This window comes from Heptranchias perlo, chromosome 21 (genome assembly GCF_035084215.1).
Source record: "Heptranchias perlo isolate sHepPer1 chromosome 21, sHepPer1.hap1, whole genome shotgun sequence".
Classification (NCBI taxonomy): Eukaryota; Metazoa; Chordata; class Chondrichthyes; order Hexanchiformes; family Hexanchidae; genus Heptranchias; species Heptranchias perlo.
Genome location: NC_090345.1, coordinates 15,337,555 through 15,357,971, shown reverse-complemented (window position 1 = coordinate 15,357,971; position 20,417 = coordinate 15,337,555). Strand labels below are relative to the sequence as shown.

Genomic DNA, 20,417 nt, shown 5'->3' with positions numbered 1-20,417 from the left:
GTTTGAATCCTGTCTTAGGCCTGTCAGGTAATAGACAACATGCCTGAACTTGAGGCAGGAAATCAACTGTGCATTAGCTGTGTTTTATGGGGAGGCACATTACAATGTGCAATTGAGTTGGCAACTCTTTAGAGAATACAGAGATAGTTCCTATAGGTTTTGAAGCGCCATTTGATAGCATGGTGTCTCAATAGGTGAGATATTCTGGTGTTGTGTAATAAGTGAAAAATTATTGTATGATATTAACGTGACATTAATTCATTGATAGTTTGATTGACATGAAACACACTAATGGATTTTGATGATGTAACAGATATTCTGGTCATCTGAAAAGATTAGCTTTACCAGTATTTTTCTATTACATTGATAGTTTGATTGACATGAAACACACTAATGGATTTTGATGATGTAACAGATATTCTGGTCATCTGAAAAGATTAGCTTTACCAGTATTTTTCTATTAGTTCTGTTATTTGAATTCTAAAATCTCCCACCATTTGGCTGAATTCAAGTTATTTTTTCCCCCTTTCTCCCACAACTAAAGGCCAAAGGCAAAAGAACAGGCGCCTGTCCCTGTCTGTGCTACAGGAACTGTCACATCATCTGAATCATCTTCCCTCAGTCAAACCATGGTGGATTCCTCAAGCGCAGTCTCTGCAGATCAGGCTAACAAATCAAAAAATGACACCGCACATCTACCAACAGCCCCTGGAGCTTGTAAAATCCAGCCGCCACAGGCAGACAGCAGCTGGCAGAGGGAGGAGAAAAATGCTCTGGTGAGTAAATCATTGTTAAATAGCAACAACGGATGTTTCAGCAATCAAATCTGCCAATAAGTAAATAATTATGGGTGAACACCTGGTTTTGAACTGAAGAGCTCACCTGCCACAGGCACAGTTGATGCAAACCATAGCCCATAAAAGTTTGCACACTTGCAGAATAAGCCTGAGACTCTTCTATATGAATGAGTTAGAAATTTATCGAAGAAACAGCTCTGTTTCATCATTTCTGTTATATTAATCAGATTTTAAACAGTCAGAAGCTTTGCTTAGTGCAGGGTGCCTATAGACCTGTATCGTTACTGACGAAATGATTCAACATTTTTTTCAACAAATGGCTCTTCGTATGTGAGTGAAAAGAGGCTTATTGCATTCTTTTATTTTTTTCAGTTTTCTCACCTGCCCCGTCCTGTTGGAGTATGGTTCCACAGACATTCTTTGTGTACAAGCCATGACAATGAATGTCAACAGTCTGCTCAACAATGGAAGGCATCGCAGCCAATCCTAATCCCGTCCTCTACACACACCCACGCAAGTTCCAGTTACTGGACAGCAATCAGAAGCAGGCTCATTTTTTCCTTTTCCTTGCCCAGGGACACTGATCCCAGTTGCAGTGTTCCAACTATTCCTGTAGCTGAGGTCAGTTAACTCAGCACAGATCAGAGATCAATTCCCTACCTTCTGGCCTGTATGACTTAGTACTACACCAGATACTGCCTTTATCCACTGAACTATTGAGGGAGTTTTGTTCATACTTTTGTAAGTGTAAACTCCTTGCAAACTATGGTACAAATTTAACACCAAAGATAAAATAAAATTGTGGGTAATTTGCTTAACTGAAGATGAATTTGAGTCAAGACCCCTACTGTGGTCCTATGTGTTTAAAAAATGTGATTTATATTGTAATTGGATAGACATTTAGGGAAAGATATTTCAAAGTTTTTGTTTGACAGGAAGTTATTTTCTGAGCACTTTTGCTGGAGTTCAGTGTGAAGGTCATTGAGGTTTTCCTCTTAATTTTCTGCAAACATTGTACGTTAATGTTCTTTAAAACACAGCTGCCTTCACGGGTCAATAGACTTTCTTGTGTGTTACCAGAACAGTCACAATCAATCATATCTGCTTATTAAGATTCAGTCTTTAAAATAATACTGAATTTTCTATAATCTTTCAAGAGCTCATTACTATTTTATCATATTTGTGCATGTCTGTAGTGCACCATGTAGAAACACAGAAGTATAGAACTCAGAGTTGGAATTGAAAGGGTTTTGACAAATTTAGTATTGTAATATTGATTCAGATGTATAATGAAATTATGAAAGTTCACTGTATCATGTATGCGTGTTAGAAAGTAATAATGTATTTCTGTGGCGTGCTTGAAGGTTTTGATATTGACTGTTGCCAATTTCATTCTGCCCTAACAGCTGCAGCTTGTGGTCAAAATAGATCTTATTTTCTTTGGAAAAGAGGAAACTCTGAGATGACCTAATTGAAATTTTCAAGATTCCGATGGAGTTTAATAGAGCTAATCTAGGAAAGTTGTTCAAGAGGGTAAAGAGTATGAGTGCCAGCAATAAAAGTTTAAAATAAGTACATTAGGATTAAATCAAGGTAAACTTTTTTATGCAAAAGGTTATTGACTTGTGGAACAGTTACCAGTGATGCCATTGAAGTGGACAATAGAAATTGATTTAAGAGGCAATTAGATGTGTTTCTGGAAACAAAATGGATTGTGGGACATAGTCAGAAGGCGGTTAGGTGAAGCTAAGGTTTATCAAACAGGGACAAGCTTGTTGGGACCTAAATGGTCTTTTCCTGTTCTCAAAATTCTGATATCTATCAAAAGTCAGTGGTGGTAGTTACTACCCATGTTCTTGCTGATCGGTGAAATCTATAAGCAATTTCACATCTGCCGACAGGCATTGGTAAAAATATCAATATTGAAGGATGGATAGTTACAGTTACCCACATTCATAAACATAGGTGAATCCATCCCGTATACCTTAGAGTGATTTTGCACATGCCAAAAAACAAGATAAGAACTGCTGCCATTAAGGGACGAGAGAAAAGGTGAAACATAAATGCAAAGAAAGACATATGGAAGGGGACATGAAAGAAACAATAAAAAGATACCGTAAAGGAGGAAAGGATTTTAGGTGTGTATACTGTTGAAGTAAAATGTCCACGCAAGTACTAGTTTCTGAGGTGACCTTAGACCCAACAAGCAATAACGCACATGGTTATTTTATCTGGCACTAGTCATTTTAAGGTCAGAAGGGACCGTGTAATTTGGAACATAACTGGATAATGAAGGATTGCAGAGAAAGATAAGTCGATTTAACCAGGATTAATTCTTCTTTACAGTTTTAATGAGTTCTCCTTTAAACCTTGTGTCATATGCATTGATTGTATGTTATCTAATAATAAATCAGGCTCAGGTATGATTCACTTTTAATACAAATCCTAGCTTGCATCAGAGGATTTTTTTCTAATTGAATTTTTTTTGCAGTTGATTTGCTGGAGTCTGTACAGGTATAGTGGATACTGTTAAATCTTTATTACTTCTTGGAATTAAAAATATTAACAGGGTAAATACAGTGATCTCCCACTTGCAGCATTAAGCTACAATTGAAGGAAGTGCAGGTCAGTGAATTAGGGCTACAGCCCTATTTTTCATATGCTCCCTTTGAGTGCTATTCAATGCTGGGAACAGGAATCACTTAATTTACTTAATTAAGTAGAGTTGTCAGTTTAGGTGTGCTATTGGCATGCCTACACAACTTCTGTCCTGCACGTACAGACAGTGGGGCCAATAGGCAGCAAAAAAAAACAACTATTATTTTTTAAAAATCTGTTTGGGATTTACTCCATTAACATTTGTTTTTTTTTTCTTCTACTGGCCAATGTGCTGGGAAATAAAGAATGTTTCTACTTTGCACCTAGTGATATCCTCAAACAATTCCAGACAAAGTAAACCATGAGCCACATACAATGCAGAGCTCCACCTCCCTGTGCAACACATCTCAACATGAGAAGAGCACCTCTAAAACATGTGTGATCTTTCCATTCCATGGTGCTGCCTATCCTTATGATCACTCTGAGCAAGTTATTTGCAGTTTCTCCCATATCACACACACTATTCCCTGATTGAGAAGGCAAGCAGGAAACATGCTTTGATGCTTCTGTCAATGCCTCTCTTGAACTAAACAACAGGAGCTATATGGGAGGAATCTTCAGCAAGTGCCAAACCTCTTTTCTCTGCCTCTCCGTGACATACCTAATTGAGATGAACAGCTTCAAATATGGGGAATTACAGACATAAATCTTTATGTTAACACTCAGGAGTAAATTTTCGTTTTCATTGCATGGGCAGTAATCGAATAGAGCAGATCATCGGCCCATTATAGAACTCATCCAATTTTCATTCCACAATGGAATGAAAATCAGATGGGTTCTACAATGGTTGGGGTATCCATTCTACCAGATTACCGCCCTTGTGGTGAAGATGAAAATTTACCACTCTGTTTCTCAGGATGCTGTTGTCTCAACATTGTACCATTATGCTGCACATAAGCAATATCTTCTGGATGAATACTTTTTTCTATTGTCCTGTCACTGAATGTGTGGTGCTGATGCTACTAACATGGCACAAAGTAGCAGTGCACAAGCCATGTACTAAAGGACATACTGGTGCTTATGATTTTCCAGTGAGTAAAATTAATCACCAAAGAGTTGCATGTGCCATAAATTAGGTGCACTGATCTCTTCGCCTGATTCTCTGATCTACATGAGCATCACAAAATTTGCCATTAGATGTTATTACTTTCCCCAGCAGTAACAATGAAGGTTGCCCAGAATCTTTGTGGTATATTATTATGGAGATAGCAGGACCCTATTAATATGGCATAGCATGCACCATCTCTATAATTTTAATAATTTTGCAGATCCCATCACCACTATCCTGTTTGACCATATTGCAACTTCCAAAGCATGCAGTCCTGTCATCAGACTTCTAAATTCTTTAATTTTTTTATATACTAATATTTAATAACACCCAATAGACAACAGGGTTTCTAGTGAGATTGGAGCTATTTTTGCCAAGCTTTCTTTCACATTGTATTGGGCTTCACTCCAATTATCCTTGAAGCACTTTTCAGTTTTGATGTATTCATTTGGCAGCATCATTCTCTGGTTCATGCAGCAAATGAAATATAATTTTACTATCATGGTGTTCAGATAGACACTTGGCATTGATGTTAGTGCCAATACAAATAGAGTAAATAGACTCTTGACCCCAGATATTCTGCTTTTGAAAATTTGAAGTGCATCTCCAGCATGGTAGGATTTCCACTCATCACTAAGATGTTACTCTGACCACGGCAGATGTTCCAGCCTTAGGTCACTGTGGGTCAAATGACAAAAAATGTGTCAGGTGATGCATTGCCACCATTTTGATATGATTAAAATTTGCCCCTCCATATATGGGCAAACATATTGTATATCATCCCATCAGTTCTAGCAGGAAATAGGAGAGGCTTAAAAAAGGGAAGGGGCATGCCAGTATGCATCCCTGACCCTTTCCCCATCCCTGCTTGCCCAGTTCCGAAGAAAAATCAATGGAGGAAGGGCAGAAAATCCCAGCCTTGCATTTTATCTTGAAAGGAGAGAATATGGGCTTGATTTTCGCACCCCCGAGCGGGTGCGTTCGTGGCGGGGGGGCTGCGAAAATCGGGGATTCCCGGGGCGGGTCCGGAGCCCATCTCCAACCCGCCCACTTCCGGGTTCCCCAGTGATGCGCTGACATGCGCGTGCAGCCCCCGCATGTGGGACTCCCGCTGGCAATTAAAGCTGGCGGGGTGCCACTTGAAGCAATTAAACAGGTACTTCAGGTCGTTTACAGACCTGATTGACCTAATATTTTAGGAAGGGTGGGATTTTGCAATGCACTGAGACTGTTTCCTGCACTGGGGGAAACACTCCCAGTTCAAATGGATGTGTTGCAGCCATCAGCCTGTGGCAGCTGCAAAGGTCCATTTGACAGGTGAAGGGGGGGAGACCCTCACTCATTGCAGGAGGCCACTCTGTCACTTTGGACAAAGTTTGGCCTCCACCACCCTCCGCCTAACAACAAAATTCACTAACTTGCACACTTACCCCGGTGTCCAGACACATGTACCTACCTTGCGGACCCCCTCAAATGTACATCTTCCGGATGGGGGCCGCCGTAGCTGCAGTCATGACCTCCTCGGAGGACAAACAGCATCACCAGCCTTGCCAGCCACGCCGTCCACCTCTGACACATGGAGCCCCACAACACGGTGCTGTGACACATCCACCTGCACAGCAGGAGGGAGGGCAACCCCAGAGAGACAAGCGTCGCAAAAGGCACTACCCTCGCCACAGGGTCCACAGACCTAGGCTCAGCTTCCTGGACCTCTCTGAGCAGCAGTGCACACGGAGGCTCAGAGTCACTCTACATGTAGTCGTGGACATCTGCAGCCTCCTTCATGCCGAGCTGCTCCCGGCTGGCCTGAGCACCATCTTCTTACCTGTCGCTGTCAAAGTCACCACTGCCCTCAACAACTTCTCCTCCGCATCCTTCCAGGGTGCAACCGGGGACATCGCCGACATCTCTGCACAAAAGAGCCCTGCAAATACACCTACACCCACTCTGCAGTGACACAATGGGTGGCATCAGTTGTGGGTCTTCATAGTGATCCTCAGGAAAGTGCATTATTGCACAAACCAGACAAGATTCGCAAAGACATGGCAGTAGTGGTGACAATATAATATGTTATGTGAGTTGATCAGAAATTAAATATAGGTAAACACCATGACAAACCCTCAAACACTCTTGTGCATCCCCTTCATGCTCACGACACGTTTGCCTTACGCTTCCTACTGCACATATGTGATGCATGCCCTGTGGCTGCAGCACAGGTAGTGGCAGGTGGAGTGAGGCTGGCCGTGAAAGAGATGCATGAGAGGGTGAGTGTGAGATAGAACCATGAGATTGTATGAGGATTGGGTTGAGTGGTAGTGGCGGGATGAGTACTGGCGAGGTGAGTAAGTGCAGGTAAGATGAGGATGAGCTTTGAGTGGGTGTGAGGAGTGATGTGATAGAGTAGTGTTGGCAGTGCAGAAGGAGATGTGGGGTGGGGGCAGCGATGTGGCAGATGGAGTGTAGGGGAATGAGTAAGTGTACTCACTTCGGCTGACCTACTTAGGTCATTGAAGCGCCTCCTGCACTGTATGCAGATGCGCGATATATTGGTGGTGCTGGTGACCTCCTCTGCCACCTCGAGCCAGGCCTTCTTGGTGGCAGAGGCAGGCCGCTTCCTCCCGCCCGCCGGGGGGAAGATCTCTGTCCTCCCCCTCCTCCTCACTCCATCCAATAATACCTGGAGTGAGGCATCATTAAACCTGGGAGCAGCCTTCCCCCTGGGCTGCTCCATGCTGTAATTTTGCCTATTTCCTGCAGCATCTGTCAGTGGAGGACTGCTCCTTTAAATAGAGCTCCTCCAGCTGACAGCCTACACTGCGCATGCGCAGTCCGCCCGCTGCGCAGCTTTCCAGCATGAAACCCGGAAGTACAGGTAAGTGGCTTCAATTAGCCTGCGATTGCGTGTGGAGCACACTGATTTCACCGGGCGCGTTACCCACGCGCCCAGTCGACCCCCCGCTGAGAACCCGCTGCCCTGCTAATATCGGGCCCAATGTCTTTTTCTCTCTTTTTAGATATTGGAATTAACTTTTGTGAAATTTCAAGTTCCTGTTCTGCCAGCTAAAATTTAATATACCAATTTTTCTGCAAGTACAAGATTATATAGTGAAGTAGATTTTTTTTGTATTTTTTTCCAAATAATGCTTGTTTTTTGTCACATATACCATATTTAATAACGTAAAAATCTGTATTTTTTAGTTAAAAATCTGCTTTTGTTATCAGTGCTGTAAAACCATGGTTTAGGTGGGTCTAGCTGGCATCCAAACTTCTTTAATATAAAAAAAATGCCTGTAAAATGGTGAAGTTCAATTTGAACCTGAATCTGCTGTGTGTGATATTAACACGTCCCTACCATTACCATGACTTTGCATCAGTGAATATTGCAGAGATTCCAGTGCAGGTCCAAGAGTTGCCAGAGCTTCTCTGCGATGTTTGTAGTGTTATAGGTAGATAACTAATTCTAATTGAAATATAAAAATAATTATACACAATGGTATAAACAGAATACCCAATGGAGAAATGTGGAATACTGAATTTATTCCACTTGTGAGGAAGGTCTTAATAACTCATCTGTGACTTTGTCACTCGGGAATTATCAAATCTAACTCACTTGTGGAATAAATTCTGTATTCCACAGTTCCCCATTGAGTACCCTATATTTACAGTACAGCTGCAGATTTACATCTGTTTTGAATTTGCAGCCATTTGCTGCAAATATTTCAGAGATAAATATATGGGGGGGAGGAGGGTAGTAGTTTTATTGTAAACTGTTACATCAAGCTTCATTTAAAAAAAAACAATTGCAAAAATGGTACTGAAGTACTTGTCCCAAAGGGTCCAGCATATGAAAGAATGCATTCTAGATTGAACCCTTCTGAAGCCCCTCATTGATAGGATCTGTATATGACATCAGTTGGGCAGCTGCCTAGAGAATTCGGAGAACTGGGTCTTAATCTAAGAAAATTATGTTAAATTTTAAATGATCTTGTATCAGATGGGAAACGTTTAATTTTTTTAACTTAACTGGATGATAGGTGAGTAATTGCATGAGAAGTGCTTTTTCTATACTGTCTTTTACTTTAGGTTTAAATGGTACGCTTGCTATGATCCTAGTTTAGAATTGAGAGGAAAAAAACACTCTGGGTCTTGAAGTTCATTTGCACTACAATACAGGAAATATAAATGGCAAATACAAATCTCCTGCCATTTTCTGTGATGAAGAACAATTGTTAGACTATCTATACCATAAGCAAATTTCCCAAACTATATCACACGTGTGTGATAATGTTTGTAAAAGAAATTGATACTCTCAACTCTTTCTCCCCATTGCATGCACCTCCACCTGATTCAGACTGCTAACACAGGCCTGCAGTCCTGACTGGAAAGCTGTGTCATATGGAACCGTGTTTGCTCCTAATACAACAATAAAAACTGAAGCACAAATTGTTTTACTGTAAAAGCTATACTCGAATGTCATCAGCTTTATGACATGATATAACAAGGGAACACATGTTCTAACCAGTTAAAAGCAACTTTAGGACTGAAGTCAGGAAGTTTTTCTCCACACCAAAGGGTTTACCCTAGTAGCGTGAAACGGGCCCATAGCGAATCGGCAGCCCGTTTTACACCGCGCCCAGTCAATGGAAAAGATAAGTGGGCGCGTTTTTAAACGGGCTGCTGATTCACTATGAGCCCATTTCGCGCTGCTGGTGAGGACCAATTTCACCCCCAAAGAATGATTAACACGTGGAATGGCCATCTGGGTAGAATAATAGAGGCAAAAACCCAGGAATTATTTAGGAAAGAAGTGGGGAGACTGTAGCACCTTTCTGGATGGAGGAACTAGAATGTGCCAAAAGGCCTACCTCATCTTGTATCTTGTGAGATTAATACAGAATTTTTTTAAATTACTGCTTCAAATTTCCTGCCTACTTCAGGGAAATCCTTAACTGTTTTAATTCCTACTGCAGGCTGCAAATGTTGCACAACTATCCAGCTGTATGGAATATAGGTTTTAAAATTACACTGAGGGAATATTAGCGTATGAACACTTAATGTGTTTGTATGAAATTGATTTGTCTGCTTTTTAACAGAACCATTAACCCATTTATTTTAAACAGGTCAGTGCCACAATTAAATTAATAGAAACAAAATTTCATATGAACAGGTTAAACGTTTGTGTGCAAATATTCACACAGTATAATTTCAAGACCTGGGAATATATCTTTTTTATGTGTGCATGTTGATTTTATAGCTAAAACATTATTTCACTGCCTCGACTCACTGGTGAGAAGTTCTTTGTTCCAGTTAGGACTAGAGGTCAGGCAGCTCACATGACATAATCCAAGAATGGAAATGTATTTTCAACCGCTCTTGCTTGTTGTCTACCATAAATTTTAGCAGCTTGAGTCAGCTATTAAAATCTCTCCACAGATGTGTCATACGTTTATTGAATAAATTACCATCATAAGAAAAACAATGGAAAGAGTTTAACCTAAATCTTAACAGCATTACATTTTTCTAATGAGAAATTAGAAAAATATACAATGTCAAATCAGTTTATTTTCTCGATAATCATTAATTTCATTAATGAAAAAAAGATTTTCTCCCTCCACTAGGGCCACATGATTTATATACATTCTTGTATATTTGGTCATATACAAGTATTAAATATTAGTAATATTTGGTTCTCTGTCCAATTCAGTAACACGACCAGACACAAGCTTCATGATTGTGATTGAAGAAATGACAGGTTGAATCTTCAGCAAAGTTAAACAATATGGAAACAATTTGATCGCAGCAATCAAATTATAGGGAAAGTACATTTTTTCAGTCCAGTGAACTGCAGCAGTTTTATTTGAAAGTTGAAGCACACAACCTCAACCGTCTTTTAGTTAACAACCTATTTATGGGGGAAGGTTGTTTTTTCCCTCAACTTTCTCCCCTTCTTTATTGAAGACATCAGGGCAAGTTTTAGATTGGTAATGCATGATTCTCAGCAATAAAATGGGCATTACTGATCAGGAAATTGGGCGGAGATCTGTACTACCATGGGCATAATTTTAGCCCGGAACCGGGAAGGGGGCGGGGAGGGGTGGAATTGTGGGGGCGAAACCCGGAGGTATGGGTTTCCCGGACGTCCTTATGATTTTGGCGTAAGGACATCATTTTTTTTTGCCGGTTTCCTGCCCGACAGGCCGGCCTGATTGACAGGCTGGCTTTCAGTGGGACGGGAGAAGAGAAAGGAAGAGGACATGTGAAGGTATATGTTAGATGGAATGGATTGGGCGGGAGGGGAAATGGGGGGGGCATGGGGGTATGGGGGGTCAGTCATTGGGGGAGGAGTCAGTCATTGGAAGGATTGGGGGTCAGTCACGGGGGGGGGGAGGTGATCAGGGGTTAGTCATCCGGGGGGAAGGTGGTGTTCAGGGGTCACCGGGTAGGGGTGGCGAGTCAGTCACCGGCATGGGGGTGGGTGGTGTGTGGCCAGGATCAGGAGTCATCACAGAGTTCGGAGATCATTGGGGGGGTGGTCGGCGATTGTTGGGGATGGTCGCTGCATGTAGGCTTGTTGGGCTTGGGGGAAGAACTCCTGCCCCTTTAGGCCTACAAGCTGTGCTATAAAGGCACTTACCTACAATTTCGGGCCTTCTTGCCTCCTCTCACCTGGCGCGAAGGAGAAGGCCCGGTAATCCTGGCCCCCAGAGGCTAAAATTTAAAAAGCCTTTGAAAACCGAGGCCCACAGCTTCTTTAAAAGTTTTTAATGCCCACCCCTCGTCCCACCCCCATGAAAACCAGAAGTGGGCAGTTTGGAGGCGGGTTGGGGGCGGATTTTACTGCCCCTCCCGCCCCCAACCCACCCGTTTTTTCAGACTAAAATCATGCCCTATATCTCTGCCGAATTTACCAATGAGAGGTCAAGAAGCTCCTGCCTAAAACAGGCAGGAATTTCACTGTAAAATTAAAATAAGTTATAGTAATGTCATTTTGATGTGCACACAATTTGCCGCTGTTTGTGTCTGCATTATGCTGAGTACAACTAAATATTAAAATGTTTAGCTTTTTTGTGTCTGAATAGTCAGTATTAATATTATTGTGACTCTGAGCCCTGTTACAAGCTCCCCAAGATACGCTATAGTCACACGTTCCATTGTGAGTTAATGATATAAAATGGGCATCTAAGGTTACTAGGGCCTGATCTAGGACCAGATGCACAAGTTCATTTAGAGCCCTGTAAAAGATTCAATGAACAATTTTCAGGCCATTTCTGCACCATTTTTCTTGGTTTTTTTTTTCTTTTATCATCACCAAAGATTTCAGGGACCCTTGGTGCTAGTTGTTGTGCTGTTGCTTTATTTCCAACAGCTCCATTAGTGCCACAATGGGTTTCCTCATGGGAATCCCCCAAAGCTGTACTTTTTGGAAGGAGAGAAGGGTCAACGATGGATGCCAGGTATCCATCCGTCCTCTGAACCCAACCACCAATATCCCTACATGTATAGTCAGAGGCTTACATACCCGTAATTGTCAGAGGAGCAATGCCTGAGGAAGTTGCGATTTACAAGGGACTCATATGACAGAGTTATATTGCATGCTCCAACCAAACCTACAGCCAAGCCCCTCCACAAGCAGCACTGGCAGCTGTAGGTCGAGTGAGTGCAATCTCACAGTGCACTTGTCACCTGAACCATCGGTGAGGGCTATTTTAGATTTTATTATAATATTGCTGATATACTTTCACTAAATGAGAACACTGTCATTTAATATATAAATTGATCATTTTAATGCAGCATACACAGAGATTAAAAACTCCTATAGTGTTATTTATTTATATCTATAGTCGAGCCAGAGCCATTGATTCTCTCGTTTCATACAATTGGTCTAAAGTTTTCATCCATACTGCCAGTTCCCACTATAATATCCCATTATAGTCCTGTGGTTCTTCTTATTAAAACACTTTGATCCTATCTGTGTGTGAGCATGTGTTATAAAGATTTTAGAAAAGTATCATGCCAGTAGTATGATGGTAAACAATACTAGAAAATAAGATGTTCATTTTAGGATGTGTTTATACTGCAACTTTAACAATGCTGTGAAGGCAGTCTCACATCATGTGGGCTTCCCACTGCATGGAGTATAATTCTGGTGCAGTGTCAAACCTGGTTTAAAAAGTGTTAATGGGATCCCTTGGATACTTCTTAAGCATGCCCAGAATTTCCTCTAATGTATTGAGAATGTGAGCACTCCTGCCAGTGCTCTGAAAACATTCAGGCCTGAGCAGAGCTCTGCATATGCATTTAAGCACACATGCACAGGGCTGTCTTCTGCTTAGAAGAATTCATATCTGACCTAGGCAGGAATCAAGGTACTGCCTTGCTGGAACCTGTACCTATTATTTGGACCAGCATTGACAATATAAGTGCACCTTAGACACTGGTTAACATAGTCATTCAGTTAGTGGGAAGTATCCTCTATTCTGTACAAATCCTGTGGATCATGTGAAACATTTTTATTGTTTTATTCTATTGCTTATTGCTACCCGACAGTTGCCTTCAAAGGTATATATTGAGTAAGTGACTAGACAGACCCAGAAATTTCATTCATCTGGTACCTTTAGGTTTTGTTAACATAATTCTACTAATGTTGTGACAGCATGTAATTACTGATGTGATCCAATGTCAGATTCTATATTGCGCATTAGCTGTGGCATGGTATTTTTCTGTTTTACTAAAGGGAAGGGGCTGGGAGCAGAAATATCAGTATTCATGTGAGTGACCATGGCCGCTAATAAAATTCATTTAACTGATCAGCGTTGTACAGGCTTTGGTCTGGTGGTGCTAAAGGAGCATCTTGGTGATAGTGCGGTGGTGACAACATGCCAGTTTCCAGTTGTAAAATAGTACTTTCTATGGTGTAAGCCCCTAATGGACCAATGGGGCAGGGAGCCTGAATGAGAATTGTGCCATTTGCAAATCTTTGCAAGTGCTTTTGAACATCTTACAATCATAAGAGGGAGGGTTGAAGGAAGGGCAGTGGAGACTAATTTCTTTAAGTACCAATCCCCAATTCTTTCCAGTACATGTGCATAGCAATGGTGATGATAGTCTAAAAGCAGTAGAATGTACATAAATGAAGATTTATGTATGCAAACCTCGAGGTTAATAGGACATAGGAACAGGAGTAGGCCTTTCAGCCCTTCAAAATGTATAATCTCAAAATGTATCATCTCAACTAATAAAATGTATTTATTTGCGCTGTAATACACCAGATTGCTGCCTGCACTAGGAATCATACTGACACTCATACTAATAACGGGACTGTCTTCATACAAATGCGGGCAATGTATACTGTGTTTTCACAAAATGATTGTTTTGCTTACTGTTGGCAAGCTTTTCATATTGGCCAGATCTGGAGTTCCCAAGAGTGATCCTATTCAGTGATTTCACTGTACAGTAATTCCATCAAAGCACTTGTGTTACATAATAAAAGATAAGCTGCTTGAGATTTATAAAATTTTTATAAGATTAATATTGTGCTTTAAAAGTGGTTTTAATATTTTTATACTATATGCTTAGACTTAGAACAACTGCCACCCTGAAAATTCAAGCACTGTCTGTCTTTCAGATCCATAATTGAAGCATTCACATGTTCTGTTTTTCAGCAGTGTCCCACTCTCCCATACAAACCGCACCTTACAGCAATAAGTTTGAACTGCACATACTGTCAGGTTGAAGAATCATGTAGTTCTTGAACAGATTTCTATGTTTAAATGGACCATATTTAAATATTTTTATTATGTAAATTAATCCTTTAGGCAAAAATATATTTTTTTCTATCTAGTTTTTTAGATTAGGAACATAATAATGTATGAATATAATTACAATCCAAAGCAAATATGTGAAATTAAGGGTAACTTACATTTTCTGTGTGTAAGCATCATTGACAATAGTGCTGATGTTATGACTGTTATTGCTCCTTGTGACAATGTTTTTAATTTTTAAGTCGATGTAATGCGGTTACTATGATTGGATTATTAGACAGCATTTTCTGCTCTCAGGCAGCTGCAATAACTTTTCTTTTAGCTCAACCGAACAATTTCGCAAAGACTTGAAATCTCTCGATAAAATCTAGAGGACTAAGGATGGGATATATTACGCAGGGGACAACTGCATGAAAGGAAAATTGTTTAGAGAGGTTGCATAGTCTAGCAATACATTGAAAATGGGGCTTTGTCAGCTGAATATATCCTAATCTATTTAGGTATAATTGATACATTCAATTCACCAGTCTGTATTTGATATGTAGTAGATCAATACATTTCTCATGGCCTGTGTAAAGTTTCCTGTGAACTTTGACACTTAAATGTGTAATAAAATGTTCCCTCTCCTTGTAATAATCTTCATTACAGGTAAGTAGGAATAGAATGGTAATGCAGCACATTGGTATTCTAAGCTGCTATGTTATAGAATGCAGAACATGAGTTTATAACTCAACTTCATTTCTACGGGGAGGTACTAATGCCTCTTTATATTGCAGAACCACCTGGAATTTAAGTGGATCTGTAATATATTGGAGAATGCATACTTATGTAAAAGTTACAATTGTGTAATTTAAATTTTCTGTCATGGACCTTCCGTACTGTGGGGTGAAGGTCTGTACAGGACAGTAAGCAGAAAATTGTGCTGCTGGCCTGTACTGTCAGGCTGATCGCTCAGCTGACAACTTTTGGAGAGGTGGCCAGTATCTGGTGGAACCCCAGAAATCACTCCCAGAGGTGGTCCTTGGCCCCTCCGATGCCATTAGTGTCACCTTATTTAAATTACAAGGCTGCTGCCCTCATCGGTTATAGCCGTGTAATTTAAAAGGGGAATAAGTGAAAGCCAGACACTCCTCAACAGGCTGAAGTGCAAAATTAGAGACCTCGGAGCAAGTTGCTTCCTTGCAAATAAAAACATTAAAATGATTTTAACAAAAAAATTATTTAAAATGAAAACAACATGTTTATAGTCGTAACAGCAAGCAATAAAAGAGCACTTTTATAACTTACAAATTGCCATATTTTGCTCATTTGTAAAATAAGCTGGGATATTGTGTATCCTTTATTTTGTGCTGCTAAATTATTGCCTCCGGGTAACACAGAATGAATCTGGGGAGTGTAAATCTTCAGACTACCTTCAGTTCCCTGTCCATGTCCAAACTGAATACATCCTTTATGGTACAAATGTAACAAATGGAGCTCAGTACCAGGAATTTATTGAGATAGGAATGACTGGATAAATCAAAAGCTTCAGCATTTAAACTGTAAGTTAAACCAAATAAATTAATCATTAATGGCTTCAATAGTAGCTTCAATGGGGACAGGAATAATAAGAAATCATGGGGGTTTTAAAAAGTTCAGTGGGGTGAAAGGCTTAACACACTCCTTCCATTTAAGTAAATCCCCCCCCCCGGAGGTTGTATAAAAAATCTACTACCTTTACAGGAGATACCTAATTTACAGCTTTGATTTCTTTCCCCTTCCAAATTTGAGATTATTCATTTCACAACTGCTCTCATACCAGGGGCTCCTTTGATAACCTTAGTTGTGGGTGCATGAAACAATGGTTTCATAACAAATCCTGAAAATCAGCATCTGCGGCAAGCCTGGGTTACAAAATACTTCAACACCCCTCAAGAAAATGAGGTGTCCCTGCTTTTATTTTTGCATGGATTTCCCTTGCTCTAAATGTAGACATCGATACTAAACCGATGATGAGAACGAAGTGAGCACTTTGCCCTCGACTGAAAAAAAAAGTTCCATTTAAATAACCATTTGTTTTGTGTGTGGAAAGTCTCCTGTTTAAACCAACTGTGTAACAATGGTTTTAAATACATGTTGTTGACGGGTAATGGTTTATTATGTTAAACGATTGACCTCTGGAAATAAGTCTGTGAGCAACTGTGAGAACTGTCAGGTCTTAATACTACATATTGTATCATGAACATACATAGTTGTAGTCAAGGAGTTTAAATATATTGTTTTGGCTGCTGCAGGACTCTAAAGGATAAGGAATATTAACCTATAATATGCACTATAATTTATTTCCTAGGACTCTACTGCCAAAAAAGACTTGTTAATAATCCTGTTCCAGTTATACTATGCCATGTACCTTGCGGTCCTACATCATAATTTATTTTATTAACTTTTCGACTATATCACACTGCCTCTATCACATTATACATAACTGCCATGTACAGTTTTAAAAAAAAAGTTTTTTAAGAACTTTAGTTTCTCTTTTTCTAATATGTCATGTATGTCTTATTTTAAAGAATAACAGAGAGTTTAAGGTAATGATTCAATCTTGAGGCGCCACTGACATTCAGAAGCTGCTTGAGCTCCCTTGACAGTTAACGATGTGAGTAGCTGAGCCATAGAGGCTAGGAAGGTCTTAGGTTTAATCACCACCTTGTTGCGAGTCAGCTGATCTTAGCATGGGCAGCAGTCAGAGTGCTAGTTGTCTTCTATACCTTTGGTTCAGCAAAGGTAAATTTGGTCAAGATCCAACTTCTAATCAGTATCCTTTGACCCATTACTGGGACTAAATGTGTTGGTCATCGGGTGAGGACAAAATTGGGTTCGGCAGTGACTGCCCTAATGCACATCGACGGAACACAATTAGTGCCTGTGGAACTGGACCTCAGCAAGGAGTCAATGCCTTCAGGAGATTAAGGGGGAAAATTCGGTGGAAAAAGAAATATACAGTAAAGAGTGGTTTGCTATGGTACTTATAAAGTGCAGTAATGAACTATGAAATTACTGCCTAGTGGATGCTGCACAGGCAGTAAATAGTAACTGGTAGCAGTAACGCAAGTGATGTAAAACTCAGAGAAATTAAGTAATAAATTGGAAATGTTGAAAAACTGAACTAAGAACAGAAGCTGGTAGAAGTGCACAGCAGATCGGTCAGCATCTGAAAGACAAAAGATAGGTTGATTTCTGGTGGGACCCTTTATCAAAGGACCTAAAACATAAATCTGTTTTTGCTCTTTCTCAGCCTGCGTTTCCTGCATTTTTGGAGATAATTTCAACTTGTCCCAGAAACGGGTGCAAAATGGGCAGAGCGACTGCAACGTGTGCCTCATTTGATTAAGATTAGCGGGCTGCCAGTGCCAATCACGCTGTCTATTGGCAGCTCACCAATTGGTGTTTGGGGGGGGGGGGAAATAGGGCAGCAGAGATGCCATTTCAAGGCAACCTGCACCTCTTAAAGGGGAGGTGCACTTTGGCTGTTTTGAATCGTTGTTCTCAGTCATTGCTCTAAAGTGGCTAGAAGGGCACCCCGATTTTCAGACACTTCTCTGAAGGTCATTGTGGAGGAGGTGGCCTGGAGGAGGAAGCTGTTCTTTCCAACCAACGGGAAAAGAGTGCCAATGCAAATAGACTGGCAGCCGTGGTCAGAGGTAGTAGAGCAGGGTAATGCAAGGAGCAGTTCATCAGTTCTGATGAAAGGTCATCAGCCAGAGATGTTAACTCTGTTTCTCTCTGCACAGATGCTGCCTGACCTGCTGAGTGTTTCCAGCGTCTTCTGTTTTTATTTCAGATTTCCAGCATTTGTAGTATTTTGCTTTTGTTTTTATGTCTAGTGTTAGAATTAGTACTGTACAGTCCTCAGTGACTTAGTAAATGAATGTATTACCTGCTATCATAAGCGCCACACAAACCAGATTCGATCCTCATTCTGTGTTGGGTTAGCTGATCTCATAGTAGTTGGAGCATTACAATTGACCTCAGCATTCCTGGATTAGGAAAGGCAAAAATCAGCCAAGGTTTTTTCTTCTCATCATCTGGCCTCTGCCAGAAAGTGCATGTGTATAGATGTAGGGTGAGGACAGGATCAGCCTTGGCTATGATTTTCCCGTGTCCAGTAGCCCATTGACACTGACTGTCTTCATCTGAAAAATGGTTGTTTCATCAAAATACCAGAGGTCGTGAAGCCCATGGAACCATATTCCAGCACGAGTCAGCACCTTCACAAGAGAATTGGGGAATGAAAAGAGCAAAGAAATTGTACTATATAGCAGCAGTTATACTGGCAGATAGAATGACAGTATTCATCTGTTAAGTGGGAGTTGCAGAATTATCAGCAATTTCAAAAATGGCTTTAAATTGCTTTCATTCTAATTATTAGTTTTCTGATTAATCTTACTTGCTGCTTTTTCTGAAAGTGCCAAAAGCATTCTATTAAATTCCTTGCCAAAACTCCTGGCTATATTGTATCATTTGTCATGAAAGAGGAAGATTTACTTCTGTGATTTTCAAAAAACATGACTTGGCAAAAAACAGTGCTATGGTCCAGACCTGCACAATATGTTAAATTAATGCAGTTAAAACCAGCTAATAATCTCAATGATTTTATATATATATATATATATATATCATTCACAAATGATGGAAAATGTGGCACTTTTAAAGAAAAATTGAAAATCTATTCTCTATCATTATTAAAAACGAGTAACAGTTTGCTGGAAATAAGTTAAAAAATTTAGCAGAATCTCTATTACACTCTCTGAATCTGAGGCTGTTGCTATTATCTTGTAGGCCTACAAGGCGAAGCAGTAAAATGCCTGATCCCCCTCATCAGATTGTATGCTACAAATTCTTTAATCTACCTAATAATTCTTCAACTAATTAGGGAGAATTTCAGAGTGAGATTGAGAAAGAAGAAGGGACGATGTCTAAAAAAAAATCAGCACTTCTGCTTTTCCCCTCCCACTTATGTCAGTGTGAAAGAACCTGTAAGAAACTCCTAGACCACGCTAATCCTTGACCCTCTGCAGGGAGGAGTGTTAACTATTAAATTCAAACTTCACACCCTCAGATTGCATTAGAATGGCTTTGATTCCTTGATTTATGGTTTTCTTGTTTTTAAAGCTTCCTTAATAACTTCTCGTATTGTATAGCAGTGACATTAAGCAGCAGCATGTTCAAATTTGTTCCTATACTGAGGTCTAGAAAGGCAATTTACACTAATTATTGTTGTTCCAGCCCTACACTTGTTAGCAGAGTGATCCTTCTTTGTAGGTTATTGTACTAATGAAACGTGAATGCATTAATGATGGTTGGGGGAGCGGAATTAATTGAGTAACAATAAATGAATTAATAATTTTCAGAAGTTTATAAATTTATAACAAAAGTGGCAATGATAATCTTGAAAATGTTTGCACTTTTAAGGAATAATTTATGTTAGGGTATCTCTCTCTTATAGGGAAATGATTTTACTTCAATCTGGGATCACTTCAGGAAATGCACACAACTCAAGCGAGTGCTGCCCAGAATAATCTCTCTGGTAATTTAATTTCTTTGATTTGATGTTGACAAAACATATGTTTGCGTATTGTTTTCTAACATTGGCAATCATTATTATATTTTATCTGGACCACTTGCCACGGACCATTCAAACTGATTGCAATGCAATTGGATGGATGGGTGAATACGGATAAGCAACAAAAAGAAAATAGACTGTAGGGTTAATGTCAGTGCCATTGAATTTTTCAAATCCACTCATCTGCATGATATTAGTGATACATAGTAATGCAAACAGATGTCTCCCTCATTAGATTGCCTTGCCAAGCACTCCAGGGGCGTAGTACTATGTATAGATAGAGTTTAGCAGAGCACTGAAGTTAATTAAAAGGTGAATTCATGGGCCTCAGTCTGTCCCATACTAATATTGGGATTCATAGGGTTCTGTGGGGGTAACAGCATAGTGAAAAGTAACATTTCCTGACTCGCACAGAAATGATTAACTAGTTAAAACAAATGCATACATAAACAAATATTTATATCTTTATAACAAAACACCTTGGGGTAAATTTTAACTCCATGAACGGGTGGGTTGGGGGTAGGTGGGAAGGTAAAAATCATTAAAAAGTA

General features: G+C 40.1%; 1 protein-coding gene across 2 annotated transcripts in view; it reads left to right on the top strand.

Moving 5' to 3' along the window:
• Window positions 1-550: 550 nt before the first annotated feature.
• The window catches only part of LOC137340290 (uncharacterized), a 69,211-nt gene continuing 49,344 nt past the window's right edge, over window positions 551-20,417 (top strand). Inside the window, exons 1-2 of one of the 2 annotated variants that reach the window (XM_068002707.1) lie at window positions 551-776; window positions 19,750-19,830. In XM_068002707.1, the coding sequence (XP_067858808.1) occupies window positions 630-776; window positions 19,750-19,830 (228 nt within the window). In that variant the 5' untranslated portion in view covers window positions 551-629. The remainder of the gene's footprint in view (window positions 777-19,749; window positions 19,831-20,417) is intronic. The other variant, XM_068002708.1, reaches the window with a different exon arrangement.